The sequence below is a fragment of the Pan paniscus genome, chromosome 19 (assembly GCF_029289425.2).
Source record: "Pan paniscus chromosome 19, NHGRI_mPanPan1-v2.0_pri, whole genome shotgun sequence".
Lineage (NCBI taxonomy): Eukaryota > Metazoa > Chordata > Mammalia > Primates > Hominidae > Pan > Pan paniscus.
Genome location: NC_073268.2, coordinates 92,963,235 through 92,985,176, shown reverse-complemented (window position 1 = coordinate 92,985,176; position 21,942 = coordinate 92,963,235). Strand labels below are relative to the sequence as shown.

Here is a 21,942-nt window from a genome sequence, read left to right as displayed (position 1 = left end):
CGCCTTGCCCTGGGTCCCCAGCTCCTGCTCCCTGGAAGGATGATAAAAGACCTGACCTTCCATCTCCCCTCCTTCCTCCTCTGCTTCTCGGCCACCTGATCCCCTGTACTCTGGAAGGCATCTCTCCCAAGATGCTGCTTTCATTTTTCTCTCCATCCAGTCACCTCTGACTTCCTTTGGTTACAAACACCAGAGCAAAGATGTCTTTTTTTGGAAGCAGTTTCTTTGAGGTCTCTAGCTGAACAGGATTGCCTCAGGCTATCACAGAAGTTCCAGCACTAGAGATAAAACCTTTCTCTTTCCAGACTTCATAACCTCTCATTCTCTTGGGCCAGTTTCTTAATAGCATTTTCTGATAAAAGTAGACCCTGTGTGTTCCACGACCCTCCGACTCTGCCCTCTTCTCCAGCGCCCAGTGCCCACGGCTTCCCGGGCTTCCCTGCAGCTGTGGCAATCGGCATGGGGAGCCTCATCTCCCAGCTCCCCGCTCCACACCCCACAGTGACCTCTGACACCTCAGCAGAGGTCTTGGACCTTGATTCCTGCTTTCAAGCCTTCTCTCTGCCATTCTCCAAGGCTTCATAATGCTGAACAGGCTGTGGGGTCAGGGCCAAGCACCCCTGGCTCTGGACTTAGATTGATGTAGGCTGGAACATCAGCTCGGCGCTTACTAGCTATGGGTCACCTTCTAACCCACTGTGCCCTGGTGTCCTCATTTGTAGAGTGGGCAGGATCACAGGCAGCACCTACCTCATGGTGTGAAGGTTAAATAAGCGATGCACGTGAGCCCTTAGCACAATGCCTGGCACATAGCAAGCTCTCAGTGAACAGCAGCGTCCTGGGTGGACACAACCCAGACGGTGAGATCCCCCTGAGTCCTCCTTCTCTCCTCCTTCCTCAGTCATAGAACCCAGAACAGGGCTGGGCACACTGAGCTGAGCTGCCTGGAAATAATGCCACCCAGCATCCCCCGGAAGTGGGCATGACCCTGTGGCCAAGATGGAGCTGATGAGCAGTGTGGGAAACGTGGTGTCCCGCTCTGCTCCTTCCTTCTCCTTGTTGGCTGGGATGCAGATATAATGACTTGAATACCTGTAGCCACCTTGAACCATGAGGCAAGACCAAGGTGGAAACTAAACACGACGGGTCAAGGTAAGAAGACCCCGGGGAACGCCACACCAGCCCTCCCGACCTCCGAAATTTGCAAGCAGGAAAGAAAATATTCTTCCATCTTGTTTAAATCACGATTATTTTGGGGTTTCCCTGTGACAGCCGGATCTAATCCTAACCAGTACAGCTGGGAGAGTGATTAAATCCAATGATGATGTAACAGGCCTGATGTAGGATACAGGGGCTTCCCCTGATCAGTAGCTTCATTATTAACCTTGACCTCATGCCACCTGCTTGATGTAATAACCCATCCAACGCTGGTCCCTCTCACACCCAGGGGCTGCCCTGTGGCCGTGCCAAGCAGGACCTTGACCTCCCGGGGCTTGCCTCCCTGTGACAGAGGAACCAGGAAAGACGGCTCCTAGGACCCTGCTGTCCCCATCACCCTCTTCCCCACCTTGGTCCATCCACAGGAGCCACAAGCCCCAGAGAGCCTGAGTCAGGAGAACATCACAAGGAGAGACCCCTGGAGCGGCTGCTGGAGAGGGGAAGGGAGCAGAGGGTAGAGGGGGCAGGCGGCAAGCGGTTTCCATACCTGGAGCTGCCTCGTGGCCAGGGGGAGCACAAGGAAGAGAGAGAGAGACAGCAGGTTAGTGATGATTCGCAGACAACACCCCATGCAGGCAGCTCCTCTCTGGGGACCCCCAACCCTGAAGATGGGGTTCTAATCTCTAAGCCTCTCCTGCTTCTCTCTGCCTCTCATCTCACAGAACTCCCAAGTCTAGCCTGACCACCCCCCCATCCACCGAAGACGCCCTTGCTGGGCTTACATTGTCTATTGATCTGTTTCTTGGGAGGGTGGAAGATTTAGTCACAGTCCTCAATTAAGGAATCATTTATTACGAGAGTCCGGGGGACAAGCTGTCAGCTCCTAGGCTGGGTGACTTTAAATAGCAGTTAGGAACTTTTTGTCCTGAACTGGTTCATGGGAGACATTTCCAGCATGCAGGGCTGGGGCGGGAAGAGGGCACCGCATCCTGGAAGGAGGAGATGCGGGACCCAGGCGGGGGCCTGTGCCGAGCAGGCTGGTGCTTCCCGCGCGCAGGGGCCGCGCTCACCTTCCAGATGCTCGCCTCCTTGCCGTACACCACGGCCATGTTGCTGGCCTTGCCGCCTTTGATGAGCCGCTTCTCCGTCTCGTTGAGCTCCTCGGACACGAAGCCCATGAAGGAGTTGTCGGGGGTATGAGCTGCAGCCCGAGCACGCAGAAGGAATGGGGTCACCAAACAACCAATGGCAGCCCCAGGCCTCCCTGGACTGCCCCGCCCAAGAGGTCCTCTTTTGGCAGGGGTGGGAAAGGGGGCGGGGCATAGGAGTGCGGTGGGGAGGGTGTAATCAGTGCCCTGGCCTGCGAACCCCCTTCCCAGAGACTGCTACAAAGATCAGAGCGGAAGGAAACCTAGGCCTGGCATGGTGACTCACGCCTATAATCCCAACACTTTGGGAGGCCGAGGCGGGAGGATCCCTTGAGCCCAGGAGTTTGAGACCACCCTGGGCAACATAGTGAGACCCTGTCTCTATTTAAAAATTAAAAAATCAGCCAGGCATGGTGGCACGCGCCTATAGTCCCAGACACTCGAGAGGCTGAGGTGGGAGAATCGCTTGAGCCCACTAGTTCAAGGCTGCAGTGAGCTGAGCTATGATCGCACTGCTGCACTCCAGCCCAGGCAACAGAGCGAGACCCTGTGTAAGAAGAAGAAAGAAGGAGAAGAAGGAGAAGACAAAGAAGACGAAGACAAAGACGAAGAAGGAGGAGGAGAAAGAGGAGGAGGAGGAACAGGAGGAGGAGGAAGAAGAAGGAAGAAGCACCAGCAGCAGTAGCAGCAGCAGCCTAAGAGGTCATCACGTCCCCCTGTTTGAGGCTGAGGCCCCCGGGTGACCAGCAGGGACTCTGCCCTCCTCACAGTCCCTGGAGCCCCAAGCTTCTGACCCATCTTTTCGCCCTCCACCTGTGCCCATAGGCAGCATCTGTCATGCCAGGTAGAACTTTCTTCACCTTCTCCGTGACTGCACCCCGGCCTAGGCCATATCAGCTCTCAATGGGACCACCCTGACAGCTGCCTCCTCATTCCTGTGGCTCTCTTGGTAGAGTCTTTTCTCTGAAATGACACTTTTGAATCTAGGCCATATCAGGTTCCTCCTCTGCACAAAACCCCATATGCCAAAGTCCGCCCGACAATCACCAGGCTCTGCCTCCATCTCCTCCCACCGCACCTTTGACCATCCAGCCCACCCAGAGCCCTGCTGGACACAACCCCTCTCCATACAGAACTGTGCTCATGGGCCAGTGAGAGGTCTCTCCTGACCCCAGTCACTCATTGTCCCCTAACAGCTTTATTTTTCATCACAGCACTTACTGACCAGACATTAGACTATACATTTATTTGTTCATGTATCATTGTCAGAATAGGCCAGGTGTGGTGGCTCATGCCTGTCATCCCAGCACTTTGGTAGGCCAAGGCAGGTGGATCACCTGAAGTCAGGAGTTCAAGACCGGCCTGGCCAACATGGCAAAACCCCATCTCTACTAAAAATACAAACATTAACTGGGTGTGGTGGCGCACACCTGTTATCCCAGCTACTCAGGAGACTGAGGCACGAGAATCACTTGAACTTGGGAGGCGGAGGTTTCAGTGAGCTGAGATCACGCCACTACACTCCAGCCTGGGCAACAGAGCAAGACTCCATCTCCAAAAACAATAATAATAATTGTTAAAATAAAAGCCCCTTGTGGACAATGGTTCTGTTTTGTTCACTTCTGTGCCACCGGCACCTGAAACAGAGCCTGGGCTGGCTTTATGAATGCTGGACAAAGATGGATGAGACGGGGAGAAGCCTCCCATTCCCACCTCCAAGCGTTGCCCCTGCTGCTGTCCCCTCGGCCTGCACTGCCCTCCTCCCTTGTCTCGGATGAGGAAATTCTACTCAGCCTTCGGGGCCCCTCTCACACGACACCTCCTCCTGGAAGCCTTCTCTGGGGTGGACTGTGCCTCCCTTTGTGGCCCCATCTGCGGCAGTTAGGTCTCTGTTACAGCAGGGATTGCCCCGGGATTTCCTTGCCATTTGACTTATTTGTCCATAAGGACACACACCCTCCTGCACACCAAGGCCAGGGAACATGTTTGATCTCACGCTCCAATTCCATGGCCGTGTGTGGAGTGCAGTGACTGCTAAAGCTCTGTCCGCCACCGAGGGGTTAAGAGGAACATGAGACCTACGAATCTGCAGGCACACGAGCCCTGCCTTCTGCGCACTAGGATCCCGAATAAACCATTTATTGAATCCAATGATATTTAATCTACCTTCCTGCACGGAAGGGGCTATGGTGAGTGAGGAGGCTGGGAGCAGCTGCCCAGCCTTGATTTCCCACAACGGCCTTGATTCTAAATACCCTATTTCTTCATTTCAAATGCACATCCCCCACATTTTAACGTTTCTCCAATTGGGATGCATGCTTTAATCAAATGTGTAAATCTACTGTAGTATTTCCACCCACCCCTCAAGGCCCACAAGACGTAATAATCAACATCTGGTACAGCTTAGAAGAGACGATCGTTTCCTGTATAAGTGCTCCCAAAGCTCACAGATTCTTGGGCCTGAAAATTCAACTACAGAACCAAACGATCTCTCCTCTAGAGCTTTGGGAGGGTCAGGAGGAGCCCTGGAGGCCTGGAGTTCTTTCTGTGGGTGGTCAGGGTCAGGACAGCTCTCCCGTCTCAGGAGGCTCTGTCCATGCCAGGCAAAGCAGCCCCTGCCCGACCCTGTTTACCTGTCCGGCACCATCTTCCCCTCCCCTCTGGCTTCTCCAAGGCTGCCACCCAGCCCTCTCCCCTGTTTCCACCACTCTCTGAAGCTCAAGAATCTTTCACTAAACTGCCTTCATTCCACCAACTCCACCAGAAGAGGCAGATTTAGAACACAATTAGCTAAGCCAGTCAGAGGGGGACAGGGAAGTATTGCAACCAATTAAAATAACAGGGACCATTAAGCCAAGAGCTCCTGGGGGCAGAGCGAGGGTAAGGCCAGGAGAGGCAGCAGCCCCCCAGTTAGCTCCCTGGGGAAATCAGCCAGCTAGATGGGAACAGGCCTGCTCATGACTTCCTTCCTGGACTCTGTGCCATTAAAACTGGCCAGCCTCCCTCTTCCTTTTTGTCCCTACTTTCTTTGATTTATCCAATCAATTAATGTTCTCTGAGGACCTAGGTTGGCTCCAGAGAGATTAAGATAAACCAATTAGTGGCCCCTTTTTGAGTGGCTCATGATCTATCAGGGAAAAGAAATGTATAAGCAAATAACTAGCATACTTCAACATATGCTTTAACGGAGTTAAGTTTAAGAATTATAAAAATAGAGGTAAAGAGGCAATACATTCTGCCAGGAGTAGGAGATGAGGGGATCAGTGAAAGTGATGGTAAAAAGAGGAGACATTTCACTTGAGGTTTTGAAGGATGAGTAGGAGTTTGCCAGGTCTGGAAATCCACATCCAGCGGGCTCCACCCTGGGACAAGTCCTCATTTTCTCAGTGCAGGATATTGCAGAAGCCTCTTAATCCATCTCTGCTTCCCCCTCCTCCCTGCTTCATCGTCTTTGGCCACCTGCAGTCCGACAGGATAATACACCTCAATAAAAATGTTGCCCTGGCTGGGCACAGTGGCTCACGCCTGGAATCCCAGCACTTTGGGAGACCGAGGCAGGTGGATCACCTGAGCTCAGGAGTTCGAGACCAGCCTGGGCAACAAGGTAAAACCCTCTCTCTACTAAAAATACAAAAATTAGCCAGGCTAGGTGACGTGTGCCTGTGGTCCCAGCTACTCCAAAAGCTAATGCACAAGAATCGCTTGAACCCAGGAGGTGGAGGTTGCAGTGAGCCGAGATCGCGCCACTGCACTCCAGCCTGAGTGACAGTCTCAAAAAAAAAAAAAAAATTATCCAGTGGTCCTCCGACGTGAATTCAGGAACCTTGGCTAAAACACCCCACTCCTCCGTGCCCTGATCCTCCATGCTCCTCTTACCAGCCTCCAATCTGACTGCTTCCCTTCCTTTTTTTCTTTTTTCTCTATTTTGTTTTTCCCCCAAGACAGAATCTTGCTCTGCTGCCCAGGCTGGAGTGCAGTGGCACGATCTCAGCTCACTGCAACATCCACCTCCTGGGTTCAAGTGATTCTCCTGCCTCAGCCTCCTGAGTAGCTGGGATTACAGGCACCCACAACCACACCCGGCTAATTTTTGTATTTTTAGTAGAGACGGGGTTTCACCATGTTGGCCAGGCTGGTCTCAAGTCTCTGACCTCATGATCCGCCTGCCTCAGCCTCCCAAAGTGCTGGGATTATAGGTGTGAGCCACCATGCCTGGCCTGACTGCTTCCTTTCTAAGTGATCTAAATACCCAAGCCTCTCACCTCCGTAGCTTTTCCTCTTCCACAGCCCGGAGCACCATCATTTCCTCCCTGCCTCTATTTCCACTCCCCATTTCCTTTCCCTCCAGAAATCTGCTCCCTGTGCTTGCTCTACCCCAAGCACTCTTCTGCTGGGAGGACAGTGAGAAGTCTCATGCAACCTTGAAACGGGCCCTGCAGAAGGAGTCTGGTCCCAACTGAGCTGTGTGACCTCAGGCTGTATGCTCTACCTCTCTGGGCCTCAGTTTTCTCAACTGGACTGCATGAGCCCCAGGAACCTTCCCACTTTCCCAACCTTCTGGGATTCAATGATGCCATTACTTATTTATTCAAAAATCACATCTGCCCCTAATATAGCCTAGAGTCTAGAGAATCAGAAAAAAAAGAATAGTCCAAGCACCCACAAGAGATGCCATGAATTTGACAGGCCAAATACAAATCACATACTTTACTCACAAGCAAGTCCGTCAGGACTCCGCTCAGAGTCTACGTTGCTCTTAGTTTAATAGATGCAATCCTAACAAGGCTGCTTATCTAGCTTTCTGGCCTGGAGCCTTCAAAGAGCCACACGCAAGATGCTGCTGGAGGCAGATGTACTGACAACAATTAAAAGTGACAGCTGAGAGCCTCCCAACAAGGTGGAAGAGCGCAGCGTGAACCAGACACAAGGAAGGGACGCAGTTCCGCACACCTCTGCCGTCCAGAAGGGCAGGCCCATGAGCCCGGGAGGCAGAGAACTGACCCTGAGTTGTCAAGAAAAGGTGAAATTGTTTTCAGTGAGCTGCGTTTAACAGGATAGGTCAGTGTGTGTATACATTTTAGAGTATCATTAAAAACAGCTGAAACCCGGGCACGGTGGCTTGCACCTGTAATCCCAGCACTTTGGGAGGCCTATGTGGGCGGATCGCTTGAGCCCAGGAATTCAAGACCAGCCTGGGCAACCTGGTGAAACCCTTTCTCTACAAAAAATATAAAAATTAGCCGGGCATGGGAGCAGATGCCTGTAAAGCCAGCTACTCGGGAGGCTGAGGCAGGAGGATCACTTGAGCCCAGGAGGTCGAGGCTGCAGTGAGCCGAGGAGATCACACCACTGCACTCCAACCTGAGCAATAGAGCGAGATCCTGTCTCAAAAAACAAACAAACAGCTGAAGCCCAGCTCCACTCACGTTCCTTGCCTGGAGCCCTGGAAGCCAAGCCCACTCCTGCATTTCCAGAACCTTCCAGTTCTTCCCACATCCCTCTTTACTGCATCTGTTCCCACTGCCTGCCGGCTCCTTTCCACCCAGGGAAGTTCTCCAGCCTACTCTGGAAAGCCTCTCTTTCTGGAAGGCCACGGAGTCCCCTGTGTTCTGGAACTGTGTGCCCAACCTCCCTCCTGGAGGGTGAAGGCTACATCTGCTGGAGTTGGGGAGGTCACCCCGCCCTGGACACCCCCTCCATGCTTCCTGCTCCCCAAATAGCACCAGAGGCTTCCTTCCTGGTTCACACACTTATGGAGCAGGAGAAGGCGATGCTTGCTGGGTCCCACCAACCCCACTGGCTGGAGAAGGAAAGAGAGGGAGGAGTGAGACCCTGGCCGCCTCTTGTGTCACCTCTGAGAACCATGAGGAGGACCCCCGACCCCACCCCTGCCCTGTGGGGCACTCACGAAACATGGTCATGAACTGCTTGGGGTTGAGGTTCCAGTAGCCCCAGTTGGTCCGGTAGCCGTGCAGCGTGGCGTACTCCTCGTGGTTGTACGCAGGTTCCGTCCCGAAGGTGTCGATGACCCTGATTCGGCACCTGCCCCCCCAGGGGACCGGGAACCAGGGTCAGCAACCTCCCTGCATGTCCCTGGGCTGAAGTTGCCCCGGCCACGAGCACTGTCACCAGCCAGTGGTGGGGTCAGAGTAGCACAGTGTGTGTTAGCACTTGGACTAGGACACTGCCCTGCTGTGTGACCACAGGCAAGTGCCTTCACCTCTCTGTGCTGCCTCATCTGTCCAGTGGGAAAAACAACAGCCCAGTTGTCTCAGGGTTGTAGGGAAGCTCCTGGCCCATGGTCCTTGGTTAGCACTCAGGAACTGTAGCCATTACTGCCATCCAGAAGGGAGGCACTGCTTGGAGAGGGGGTCCCTCTCTGGTGTCCCCTGGGTCCTCTATACAATTTGCATCTGCCTGGGTAGGGAGTCATAGCCCCTCTGCTCAGGAGCCTGACACCCCTGGATGTGCCCAGTCTATAGGGCCAGGATGCAAGAGGCAGGGTCCCAGGCACTGCCCCATGGGCTGTCTTTGGGAGGGCAGCGCTTCTGAGCCTCCTCTGCAAGGCTGGTCCCAGCAGGGCTGGACCCTGCAGCTGGGCAGAGGCTCTGCTCCACAGGGCCCTTCTCCCTCTGCTGTCTCCAGGGGTGGAGGCCCAAGTTCAAAACCCAGAGGGGTCTTGTCCCTATAGATAAGCCAACCACGGGGCCAGACGAACTCCGAGGCCATTCTCAATGGGCCACAGCCCCAGAACCACCCCCTCTGCCCACCCTACTCCCTGGAAGGGGCACCTGAAAAAAAGTGCCAAGACTCAGGGGCCCTGCAAGGAGCTCCTCACCCCAGTGTCCTTCCTGGTGACCCAGAATTGTCTGCAGAGTGCTGAGGTTGGCACTTTTCCCCCAGGGAAGAGGCCCGGGGTGGGAGGAGAGAGCCGAGTGCATAGAGAACTCGCATTAATAATAAAAGCAATAACACTGCCTGTCACTTTTTTCCCTAATAAAATCATGTGGGATCGTCAATGGGACTGGAGCACACGTAATAAATAGCAGGGCTCTCTGTGCTAAATTAAGCCCCACATCCCACTGGCTGCAGTGAGACAGGGAGCGATGGCCTTGGCCTTCCTCCAGATGGAGAGAGGGTGGGGTGGAGGAAGAGAGGGGTGTGCTGAGCAACTCTCCCCACCCCAAGGTCCCCACAGCAGGGTCACAGCCCTGGTTAATGTCCTGTTCCCTTATACCCCTCTCTCCAATTCCTCAGCCCCGCTCCATGTAGATGACCCCGGCCCCCTGCCCCCAGCCTCAAAGCAGCAGAGGGGCGATGGAGCAACTCCCTGGGTGGTTTATTAATTATCATTGAGTTAGCCAGGAGGCAGACATGGAAGTGGCAGGGGAGGGGAGGGGAGGGGTGGGGAGGGGAGGGGGAGGGGAGAGGAGGAGTGGGGACAGGAGAGGGAAAAGAGGGGAGGGGGGGAGGGGAGGGGTGGGGAGGGGAGAGGAGAGGGGAGAGAAGGGGCAAGCGGAGGGGGAGGGGAGGGGGGAGGGGAGGGGAAGGGAGGGGGAGGGGGGAGGGGAAGGGAGGGGGAGGGAAGGGGAGGGGAAGGGAGGGGGAGGGAAGGGGAGGTGAGGGGAGGGGAAGGGAGGGGAAGGGAGGGGAGGGGAGGGGAGGGGAGGGGAAGGGAGGGCAGAGGGGAGGGGAGGCGAAGGGGGAGGGGAGGGAGGAGGGGAGGGGTAGGAAGGGGAAGGGGGATGGAATGGGAGGGGAGGGGGAAGGGGGAGGGGAAGGGGGAGGGGAAGGGAGAGGGGAGGGGGAAGGGGAGGGGAGGGGAGGGGAAGGGAGGGTGGAGGGGAGGGGAAGGGGGGAGGGGAGGGAGGAGGGGAGGGGGAGGGGGGAGGGGAGGGAGGAGGGGAGGGGGAGGGAGGGGGAGGGGAGGGGAGGGAGGAGGGGAGGGGGGAGGGGAGGGGAGGGCGGAGGGCAGGATGCAGGACAGTATGTTCTCCCACCTGGGCCCAGCTGGCTGAGTGGGGACGTGGGGGCAGGGCGTGAAGGAGGAGCTTTCTCCCCTGGCATGTGGGCCACGTGCCCACCCTCTGGCCGCCCTCTCACCGGTACTTCTTGAAGGAGAGTCCCATGTGCTGCTTCATCTGCTGCAGGCCGTGGTAGTCAGTGTAGATGAGGTCGAAGGGCAGGGGCATGGTGAGCGGGCAGCTTCCCCGGCCTGGCGGTACCCCTAAGTTACTGAGAGAAGAGCCCTTCAGATTCTGGGCCCCAAGAAACCCACCTGCCCAACCAGCCACCCCAGTTCCTTAGAGCCCAGAAAGAACTGTAAAAGTGCAGAGAGCTTAGCACAGACTCTCAGAAAGGAAGTGAGCAGGATGGCCCTGTACGGTAACGTAGGTTTTTCACTGCACAAGGCAATCCAGCAAGGGGCAGGTGGGACTGAGGTCAGCGTGGGCTCCCGTGCACCCAGCCTGGGCTACCTGCCAGGAAGAAGGGGCACCTTTTGTCATTGACACAAATGTGCTCCCGCAGGGCTGTGGCTACCCAGAGAGGGAGCCTTTCTCTAACTTTCACAAATCCCATGGATGCTGGCTGCAGTCCTCAGCGCAGCTACGTGTTTGTCTGGATGAGGGCCCCAAACCTCCTGCCTCAGAAAAGTGCAGTCTTGCAGTGCTGACTGAGCTCCTGGCGCCCAGGGCTGGCTGAGGCCGCGAGCTGCTGCAGGCCACTGGTTACCTGTTTCCCACCCCAGGCACCGCACAGGACCTGCCTGCCTTCACCTGCCGGGTTATTTACACACAGGTTTTCATCTGGGACAAGGTTGCCTCTGGTGACCTGGAAGACGCAGCTTGGCCAGAGGAGGGGTGGTGCCCCTCTGCCATCTGGCATCCCATCCGGCTGGAGCTGCTGGGTCATCTCCTCCTGCTGGACCCCCCAGGCCCCCAGCTCCAGGGGTATGGACAGGAGGACATGGAAGGACATGACCACACCCCATGGCTTCCTTTAGAATCCCCACATCTGCTCAGTCCACCTCCCTGGAGAAGGGTTCAAAGCCCCCTGTCCCAGCAGCCACAGCTGCCAATTTAAACTCCTCTGCCCACAACCCCCCTGCCAGCATCCGTACAAACCAGCTCCTCCCGCCAGAAGCCCCTGCTTATTCCAACTCCACAGCCTCAGTTTCTCCCCCGCAGGGGATGACGAGGCATCCGGTCACTTATTCATTCAGTTAAGTCTATGCTGAGCCCCTGAGTCAGGTGGGATGTACTGTCCTCCGCAGAGACGGCCCTTCCACGTTCCCATCCCCACTCCACCAGAGGAGGACGCCCGGGAGCTCAGAATGCATGCAGAACCCGGTCAGGCACCCGCTTCCCCAAACACCCCCTCCCCACTGGGTCCTCAGGATAATTCTCTTTAACAAATGTTTCTTGAGTGCACGTCGGGTGCCAGGCCCTGTGCCCATATCACAAACTCAGAGACACGTGGGATGTGTCCCCAGCCCCAGGAGCACAAGCCGTGTGAGGTGTGTACACCTGGGGGTGCTGGAGCGGAGACCTGATCAGCGTGTGCTGAGGCACGGTGGAGGCGTCCTGAGGAGAGGCCCATTGGTGGAGGGATGGGCAGGGGGGATGCCCAAGCAGAGAAGGCCACGTGCCCTGTCTTCATCTTCCTCTCTCAACAGCTCTTGGTGGGTGCATCACCTCATGGGGCTGGATGTCACCATCCTTTGCTCCCAACCCAGACTGGGAAGCAGCCAGGCCATCGGGCCCCATCTCCCGGGGATGCCCACCTCCCCAGGATTCAGGGTTCAGGTGCCAGCTCTGCAGGAGGCCCAGGACACCTCCTACTAGGGAGGCCCTTCGGGGACCCACATCATAAGCAGAGTCAGGCTGGGGAGGTGATGAGCTTTGACAAGGTCACCTCCTCATTAACGGCAAGTGGCCAGGATTGATCAGTTTCCTGGGCTGTGCCTGGGCTCCTTGAAACCATTCAGGCCAGGTGGAAAAGTACCGGCCCGAAAGGTGCATGCTCGCTTTGCGCATGCTCAGAAGCTCGGGGAGGGGACTGTGCACACCATCCCGTTAGCACACCGTCCAAAGTGGTGCCGTGTCAATGATGTTTCTGGTCACCTGCTGACAGCACTGTGATGGAAAGAGGTGGGGAGAAGCTGCCAGCACAGGGACTAAGCCATCAGAGGTCAGCCTTGCCCTGCAGAGAAGGGCAGCAAGAGGGGAGGCGCTTTCTCTGGGCCTTGCCCCCCACCTCCAGCTAGTACCACCACCAGCCTCCTGAGCTGTCCCCACACTGGCTTCCCCACCATGTCAGAACCTTTGCTGCTAAGTGTGAGAGGGGAATGTGAAAACCTAATAACCATTTCCTCCTCATTTCTTGTCTATAAACTTAAAATGGCCAAGGGCTCCTCCATCCCTCCAACCTTCCTGTCTTCCCCTCATTCCAACACAGACCACCTGCCACATGGGATTCTCTGATCCAGGGCTTCTAAGGCAGTGCCTGCCTCTTCAGCTTTTTGGTTGAAATATCCAGAAAGCAAAGGAGAAGAAACACAGACCCCAGGGGTCTGGAGCCATCACAGGGAACAACTCCCACAACCTGGAGACTTCATGAAATATTTGGTGGTAGGTTTAAGTGTTGAACAAATTCTGCATTCACTCTGCAAGACATCCCTGTTGTTTCCTGTGAAGCATGGACTTTCTCACTCCCAAAACTCCTCCAGTAAAACTGATGGCCCAGAAAGAAGCTTCATTTGTTTGCCCTGGGGCTCCAGAAGTCCCCTCTTCCTCACCTCTCCAACCCAATTGAGAACCACACACAAAAGAACACAAAGACGCTCCCTCTGTATCCTTCCTTGCAGAAACCAGGAAGGGGGTGGCTGCTCCTCCCACATGGAATCTGGGTCTAGTAAAATTAAGACAATCCTGAAAATACAAACCGTAGGTGGGTCTAGGAGCTGCTACCTGCACCAGGAACATGACTGGCTTCCCTACAGATCGCTGGTTGGTTTCCAGGCAACATGTTATCTCTCTGTCCTGGGAGCTTCCTTTTGCTGCCCCATCACTGAGCACACCCCTGACCCTAGTCCCAGACACCAGGGCCACTGAGAGGACAGAGGGGTTGCAGCACGTCACAGCCCTCTCCTGGGAGACCACCACGCTGCGGTTCTAAGGTGAGTCCATCATCCTCGCCATCTTCAAGGCTAACATTTTGGACACAGGCATCATTCTATGTGCTTTCAACTTACTGATTCATCAGCTCCTTTCATCTTAGCAACTACCCTACCAGATCAGACCCATTCTCATCCTGTTCCCATCTTTACAGATTAGGAAACAGAGAGGCTGAGTAACTTACCCAAGGTTACACAGCCAGGAAGGAGCAGAGCTGGGATCAGAGTCTTTATACAATGGAAACTTGATCACATCTCCCCGGGGTTCTGACCCTTTCTGAGGCTTCCCACTGCCTCTGAGCCAGGACTTCGAGGATGCTTCCCCACCTAACCCCTGTGGAAGCAACAGCTGCAGCCCCTGCACCACACCCTGTGCCCCCTAGGGTCTGCAGCAGCCTCTCCAGCACAGGCCCACTGGGTGTGCATGGAGGGAGCAGGGAAGTGGGTGGAAGGTGGACCCCCGCTGAGCCCCACCTGATGCAGGACCTGCTTGGGCAGTCAGGCCTCACCCCACGAAGCATCAGCCCTAAACCTTGGCACCCAGATCCAGAGCCGGGCAGGAAAAGGGGCCCCCTGCTGAGCAATCGCTTCCCCCATGCACACCCTGCTCAGTGTGAAGTCAAAGTCTTGACTAAACCAGAAGAAAGGGAGGAATATTAACGGATGGGGGAGAAGGAATCTACAATAAGACAGCAGCTGTCACCAGCATGCAACTAAGATAAGTGAGACCAGACACTTCCTGTACCTGTCACACGTGAGGCCAGGTGCCACAGAAATTTCAAGGTGGTCCCGGCCAAACCCTCCCCTCTGATCCTACCAAGGTTCTCCTGCGACAGTGCCCTGTTTTCACAGAAACTGTTCCCTGGGTCTAGAAGACTCTTCTCACCTCCACGTGCTTAACTCAAATATCGCCTCCTCCTCCAGGAAGCCTTACCTGAGACACCCCTCCCGCTATGCTCCCTCCATACCTGGGACACACCTGGTCAATGTCCCAAGTCACCTCTTCCCACCTGGAGGCCCCCTTTGAGGAGGGCAGGGTCAGGTCATCTTTAACATTCAGGACCAGGGACAGGACCTGACCCACTAAACATCTGCTGTATTTATGAAGCGATACACAAAGCGGTAGATGAGAACTGGTTTCAATGTTTAATAGTTGGCCAAGAAAAGCCTCTCTGGAGAGAGAGTATGGGTGAGTGAGGGGCCCAGGGGTGAAGGTGCCTTGGTCACTCACTGGCCTTTGGGTCTGGACCTGAGCCCAGTGGCCTTCCACGTGCTCAAAGGACATCACAGGAGAGGAGGGAGACAAATCGGCCCAGAGACAGCAGCATCCCCTTCCCAGGAGGAGTTAAGGAGAAGCCCACATGTCCCCAGCCCTGGAAAACAAGGATTTTCAATGGAAGGGCAGGATGTCCCTGGAGGTGTCTGCAGCAGCCTCATTGCTCTTATCAGAAGAAATCTGAGCCTCACCCCCTGGAGAGCAGAGAGGTCAGCTGCTGGGAGAGGAGGCTATAGCTTTATCACTTGTAATTTAAGTTTACTTTTATGGGCATTTTTACGCTAAGTGATTGGCTGGAGCAGTGACATGAATTGAAAACGCCGTCCCCCGACAACCTTCAACCAAAGGTGCCCGGGAGGCTCGGCTGTGCATTTCCACCAATCCTGCTGAAAACTCAAAACGCTCCCATCCAGACCTTTCTGCACCTCCAAGGCCAAGTCCTCATTTCTCTTGTACTCTCAGTCGAGGGCTGGGTCAAGAGGACGGTTCAGCAGCCCCCACAGATAGGAGGGTGGCGGGGGGAGGACCTCAGGGGCAGAAGGAACTTGAAATGCATCTGCTGCATACCCCTCCATCTGCCCACTGCCAACAGCCAGTGCTTGGGAAGGACGGGGAAGTTTGCGTGGAATTGCCAAACTGGCTGGTTAGAATATATTTCTGAGTGTCCCCAGGCCAGATGAATAGGAGTCTAAATCCCAAGAGGAAAGGGGTAGGGGTAGGGTGGTCCAGGGGAATGGAGCATTTCCGCAGGTCACCTGGTTAGAGTTGGCCCCTGCACTGTGCCCAAATTAATCCACCCGGAAAAGCTACCCTCTCGGGGGAGGAAGGAATAGGAAATTATTGTTTAATGGGTATGGAGTTTCAGTTTGGCAAGAAGAAATCTGGAGATGGATGGTGGCGATGGTTGCACCACAATGCGAGTGTGCTTTGCCACTGAACTGTGCACTTCAATGTGGTTACAGCAGCACATTTTATGTTATGTGCATCTTACTACAAGTTTTTAAAAAGCCAGCCCGGCACAGCGGCTCACGCCTATAATCCCAGCACTTTAGGTGGCCTAGGTGGGAGGATCGCTTGAGTCCAGCAGTTTGAGACCAGCCTGGATGACATGGCGAAACCCCATCTCTACCAAAAATACAAAACATTAGCCGGGCATGGTGGCATGCACCTGTCATTCCAGCTACTCAGGAGGCTGAGGTGGGAGAATCGTTTGAACCCGGGATGTTAAGGCTGCAATGAGCTGTGATCACACCGTTGCACTCTAGCCTGGGCAACAGAGTGAGACCCGGTCTTAAAAATAGGAATAATTTAAAAATAATTTTTAAGTCAACCCATTCACATTCCTGGCTCCCGTGCCAAGCACTCTGCCTCCCAGAGGGGCTGAGGTCCCATCTTCTCCAGCTGTCACGTTCCCCACCTGCCTGGGACTCCCAGCTGGCCATAAACAATATAGGGGCTCTGTAAATATCCAGGGAGGGACTGGCTCAGGCACTCTTTGCTAAAATATCAAAGAGGAGGATGGGGAGATGGGATGAGGAGAAAAATAAACCTTCACTTAATAGAAGAAACCCTCGGCTAGGAATTCAAATGCTGAATTCTGGCAATGAAAAATATCCCTGGGCAGGAGCTCCAGCAGGCATTTGCTGGGTAGCCTTCCACGAGCCACCACATCGCTCTGGTGTCCGCCTCCACATGTGGGACACGTGCTCAGGCAAATCTCCACGGTCTCTTCTAAGCTAAAAATTCCCTGGTTTTATTTCTCTCTGTGCCTTTAGTCTGTGGCTAGAAATAATCTCTCCAGGTAGTGCTCAAATTGTGGAACACACTATTCTCTCTCTCTTTCTCTTGTGTGGGAGGGACCTAATTAAAAAGAATCCTTGCAAAGTAGTCAGAGATCTTTGACTCCAGGGGCTGAAGTGCAGGCAGGATCCGCAACTTCACTGGGTGACTCTCAAGGGGAACACACAGCTGGGGCAGCCTGGGACGTTCTGTCTCCCCAGGGCCCTGAAATCCTCCAAACCTGACCAGTGCCCGTTTCCCAAGCATCATGGGCAGCCCCCAACCCTGCCATGGCCCATTACCACAACAGGCCACTGTCTGGTCCCTGACAGACCAGATGGGGGCAGAAAGAAGAAACTCAGAGGTTGAACTGGACATCTAATGAGCTGCTTTAGGAAGCAGGGGTTAGGATCACTAACGAGGAAAGAATTACACCGTCCTGCAGCATTTTCTTCCTGCCCAGGATGGACTGACCTCCCTGTACCCAACAGAAGCAGCCCAGAGTTGCTTTATGCAGCCACTGGGATGGCCCTGCCCTCAGCTCCCATCTCCTGAAAAGGCGATGCCCTTGAGCATCCCCAGCATGTACCCTGTGCCCTCGAGGGTTCAGGGCTACAGCTGAGAACTGCCAGGCCCCCTCAGGGTCCCTGGCTCAGAGGAAAAGGGAGTCCAAAGGCAGATGGAGGCACAGTCTGGGTGCTCTTTAGCCGAAGCTACCACAAAGCATGGGTGCGGGGGTGGGGGTGCGGTGCAAGGCGTGCAGTTGTTGGGGGGGAGCCTCCGAAAGGGAAACTGAGGGAGCAGCGTATCCTCAACACTGCAGACCCAAAGTGGGGCTGGCGTCCAAAGCTGACACTTTCTTCCCCAGCGTTCTTTCCTAGTAAGCAAACTCAGGGCTAAGAATAGGGTCATGCTCCCAGGAGAGCTGGAGGAAACCGCACACTCACCCCGCTGGCTGCCAGCACGGCTGCAGGAAGAGGAACGGGAACTCAGCCCGCCGGTCGTTCCCAGTCCTCTTCCTTACAGACAGGCCTCAATTTCTAGAATAAATGCCTGTAAATGCTGAGCCCGAACCCAGGTTTTCTCATCCAGGCTTTAGCTCCTGGTGCTCAGGCCACCCCAAGGGTCCCTCTATTTGCTCCGGGCTGGGGCCTGGGCGTCGGGGATTATTTTCAGTTCCTTGGGTGATTCCTGTGTGCCAGAGGCTCTTGCTATTCTATCCGGTTCCACCAACCTTTGCTGAGAACCAACCTGTGCAGGGACCTTGGGGTAAGACTCTGCTGTCAATCCCACTCGAGCAGTCTCAGTGGGAGATGAGGGCCAAAAGCTAAGACGCAGCCCCTGCATCCTGGATTCGGATATTGAGGGCCGCTGGTTCACGCTAGAGATGCCGAGGAAAAAGCAGTCGGGCTCCCAGGAAAATGCATTCCTTTTACCAAAGCTACTCTGACTTGAGGGGCAGGTGGTGATATAGGATAGTGTTTTGTGATCCTAAATAATCTCAAAATGGAGTCACTTATGACAAGTGACAGCCCACGGTCAAACTGCTGATCCTTCAAAGTGATAAATGTATGCTGGACTGGGGTGACGAGATACCTGCTGTGGGAAGGCACCCCCGAGACCCAACAAGAAAGTGAAGCCAGGGGCAGCTGAGAAATGACTATGGACGGCCCTGCAGAGGCCGGAGACACAGCAAAGAAACTGACTTCGAGGGACATTCGGACCTGCCTGGCTCATCAGTCAGCGCACTCGTATCCCGAGCCACTGGCCTGTGTGTGCTGAATATATTTGCAGTGATGGTTGGTGTGCAAAATCCTTACACTAAACCCGGACTTGAAAGCATGTAATTGGCCACTGAGTCATAGTGAAACCTCCCACCTGGCATTGGACTTAGCACAACTAGGCTGACTCAAACCTGACAGCGTAGTCAGGAAGAGTGCTAGAATATTCGTACCACCCTGTGCTTCTGCCGGCTTCACCCAGAATAAAAAGCCCCAGACCAGCCCTGGCCCCAGTTTCTAAGAGGAGGGAACCCCTGAGTTTGACCCTTCCCGTGGGTGGCTCCTTCCAGTCTCCCTGACAGATGGTTCCTGAAGCTCGTCCACTGCCACCTTCCTCCTCTCCAGCCACCATCTGACAAGACGCTCTCTTGGTCTGTCCTTGGCAGAGGAAGAACACTGGTCCCCTCATCCCTTCTCGAGAACCCACGACCCCTGAGATTCAGAGGCCCTGATGCCTCCTCCCCAGGGATGAATCCTGCCTCCGTCAGGAGCATCCAGAAGCCAGCCCTTCTCCTCATTTCTTTCTGAGTTTTTTCTTGTAGAGATGAGGTTTCACTTGCTCAGGTTGGTCTTGAACTCCTAGACTCAAAGGATCTGCCTGTAATCCCAGCCTCCCAAAGTGCTGGGGTTACGGGTATGAGCCGAGGGCCTGGTCTGTCCTCATTTCTTATCTGATCTCCCCAAGTTCTCCCCACTCCACCTGGGGTGCATGGATCTCTCATGAGGGCCAGCGATGTCATTTCCATGAGTCTTCCCTTGCAGCCCTCCCCAACACAGGCCAGGCCAGAGCTGGGAAAGGCGACACGGCACGGCCTCCATCGGTCTTGCTTATTGGTCAATGTTCAGACTTGGCCGGGGGGCCTTGACTTGCAAGAAACAGACTCCCTGTGACGCCAGTGCAGCGCGTGGAGCATGAGGGGAGGCGAGGCCCTTGCAAGGAAGGGTCTCTCCTGGATCCCGAGGAAGGATGAAGGGCAGGGGCCAGGGCAGCCCCGGGCCCCAGCAGCAGAGGCCCACGACATTTGGCGGCACTCAACGTGACCCCGCCACGCTCGGCATGCCGGCGCCTGCTCCCTCTCTGTCCCCTTACCCGCAGTCTAGGTAGGTCTTCTGCCTACCCAAGTCTGAATTTCCTGGGGAGGGTTCTGACCGCCAGCCAACTTGGGTCAGGTGTCTGGCTGCCAGGCCTCTCCGCTGGGATGTGTGCTCCTGCGCTCGCTCCCCGCTCAGCCAGGAGGTTAAAATGCCTCCTTGAAACTGAAGGAAGGGGAAGGAAAAAGGAGACAGGAGAGGGGCCGGGGATTTTTAGTGAATTGTAATCGTCGGCCTCTTGTGCCTCCTCTTGGAACGGGGAGGGTGATGCAGGAGAGCTGCCATTCACAAGTCTAGGTGCCAAGATGCGGTTCTTCCCCACCTTTTCCTAATCTGTGTGCTTATAAGTTTCAAAATATTCCAAGCATCCAGAAAATTATAGAAAATCATATAATGCTCCAATGCTCCCGCTTCCCAGCCTTGTCAAGCCTTAACATTTTGCCATATTTGGTTCGAATCCTGTTTGTTTCGAGGGATAGCATATTACAAACCCTGGTAGAGCCCGAGGGTTGTTTTTCGGTCTTGTCCACTTCCTCGCATCTCCCGCTGCCTCCACCTGGCTTGTGGGAAATGCTCTCCCCTCCGGCATCGAAGATAAAATAGAAACCGTCAGAGAGGAGTGCCCGATCCCCGGCCCCCAGCCCAGGCCCCCCACCCTGCTGCATTTACAGTATACCCTGGTCTCTTCTCCTTCTCTCCTCTCAGGGCAGAAGAGCTGTCCCTGTCCCTCCTCCTGGGACCCTCCCCTGAAGCCACTGCCAGCGATACTCTTTCCCTCCTATGTCCACAACCTCCCAGCTGTTCTGGCTCCTTTGCAGCCACATTTAAACATGAGTGCACTCTCTTATCTCGAAAAATAAACAAGCACACCTTTGATCATGGGCTGAACTGTGGCCGCTGAAGGAGGGTGAAGTCCTAATCCCCGTACCTGTGAATGTGACTTTGTTTGGAAAAAGGGTCTTTGCAGAGGTAATCAAGTTAAGATGAAGGCATTAGGGTAGACCCTAATCCAAGTTGACTGGTGTCCTTATAAAAAGAAGAAACGTGGCCGGGGGCAGTGGCTCACGCCTGTAATCCCAGCACTTTGGGAGGCCGAGGTGGGTGGAACACCTGAGGTCAGGAGTTTGAGACCAGCCTGGCCCACATGGTGAAACCCTGTCTCTACTAAAAATACAAAAATTAGCTGGGCATGGTGGCACATTCCTGTAGTCCCAGCTACTCGGGAGGCTGAGGCAGGAGAATCACTTGAACCCGGAGGTGGAGGATGCAGTGAGCCGAGACTGCGCCACTGCACTCCAGCTGGGGGACAGGGCAAGACTCTGTCTCAAAAAAAAAAAAAAAAAGAGGAAGAAGAAATGTGGACACAGGGTCATGAATGGAGGGAGGAAGAGATGTGGACGTAGGGAGAACACCGTCTACCCCTCTAAGAACACCTGCGGCTACCAGAAGACAGGGGAGAGGCTGGGACTGACGCTTCCCTCGTGCCTTCAGAGGAAGTCTTGATTTCAGACTTCCAGCCTTCAGGAGGCAGACACACCTGCCTGCGACTCTGTAACCCCTGCTCCTGCGCTCTTTCTCCTCCCGGCTCCTGGCCAAGCTCCTTGGAGGAGTGCAGACACTCACGACCGCTGTGTCCTCCCCATCCCGCCTTCCACACTCCCACAGCCCACTGGGTTTAGGACCTTTGTCCCCACGACTGCACCACAATGCTCTTTCCAAAGTCAGCAATGACATCTTTGTGGCCAAATTCTCTTTCTTTCTCTCTCTCCTTCCTTCCTTCTTTCCTTCTTTCTTTCTTCTTCTTCTTCTCTTTTTTTTTTTTTGAGACAGAGTCTTGCTTTGTCACCCAAGCTAGAGTGCAGTAGCATGATCACGGCTGACTGTAGCCTCGACTTCCCAGGCTCAAGTGATCCTCCTTCCTCAGTCGCCTGAGTAGCTGGGACCACAGGCGCACTTGGCTAATTTTTTTGTTTTTGGTAAAGACCAGGTCTCACTATCTTGCCCAGGCTGGTCTCCAACTCCTGGAATCAAGTAATCCTCCCGCCGTGACCTCCCAAAGTGCTGGGATTACAGGAGAGAGCCGCCCCACCCAGCCCCATGTGACCAAATTCTTTGGACATTTTTCAGTCTCCTTCTTACTTGGCTTTTCAATGAGCAATGTGTTGCTGGCCACATCTCCTTCTAGAAGCATCTTCTCACAGGCACCCATGACTCCACATCTGGCTTGCTCTTGGCTACTCCTCAGTCTCCTTTGCCTGTAAGAGGCCTTTCTGTGTTGATATTTCCCAAGTCTGTGCCCCTCAAGCCTGTTTTCCCATCCTTTGACAATTTCGACCACACTGTGTTCAACCACTGTCAACAGCCGAGACCCCGTCTCTATGCCACACCTCCCCTGGGCCCATCACCCAGTGGCCTCCATGGGGCACCTCTGTTTCAACATGTGTGCCCCAAACCCAGTGCTTTTCTCCTCTCCCCTCAGAGAAGAGCAGCATCCTCCGCCCTGGAGCTGGTTTGAGCTGCCCAGGTCAGCCT

The 21,942-nt window shown here is 54.8% G+C and overlaps 1 protein-coding gene across 3 annotated transcripts in view; it reads right to left on the bottom strand.

Moving 5' to 3' along the window:
• The window catches only part of MGAT5B (alpha-1,6-mannosylglycoprotein 6-beta-N-acetylglucosaminyltransferase B), an 85,134-nt gene that overhangs the window by 18,214 nt on the left and 44,978 nt on the right, over positions 1 to 21,942 (bottom strand). For all 3 annotated transcript variants that reach the window (XM_055101150.3, XM_063599431.1, XM_055101149.2), the window contains 3 exons: positions 10,410 to 10,541; positions 8,215 to 8,348; positions 2,229 to 2,359 (listed from right to left, as the gene is read on the bottom strand). In XM_055101150.3, coding sequence (XP_054957125.1) covers positions 2,229 to 2,359; positions 8,215 to 8,348; positions 10,410 to 10,541 — 397 coding nt within the window. The remainder of the gene's footprint in view (positions 1 to 2,228; positions 2,360 to 8,214; positions 8,349 to 10,409; positions 10,542 to 21,942) is intronic.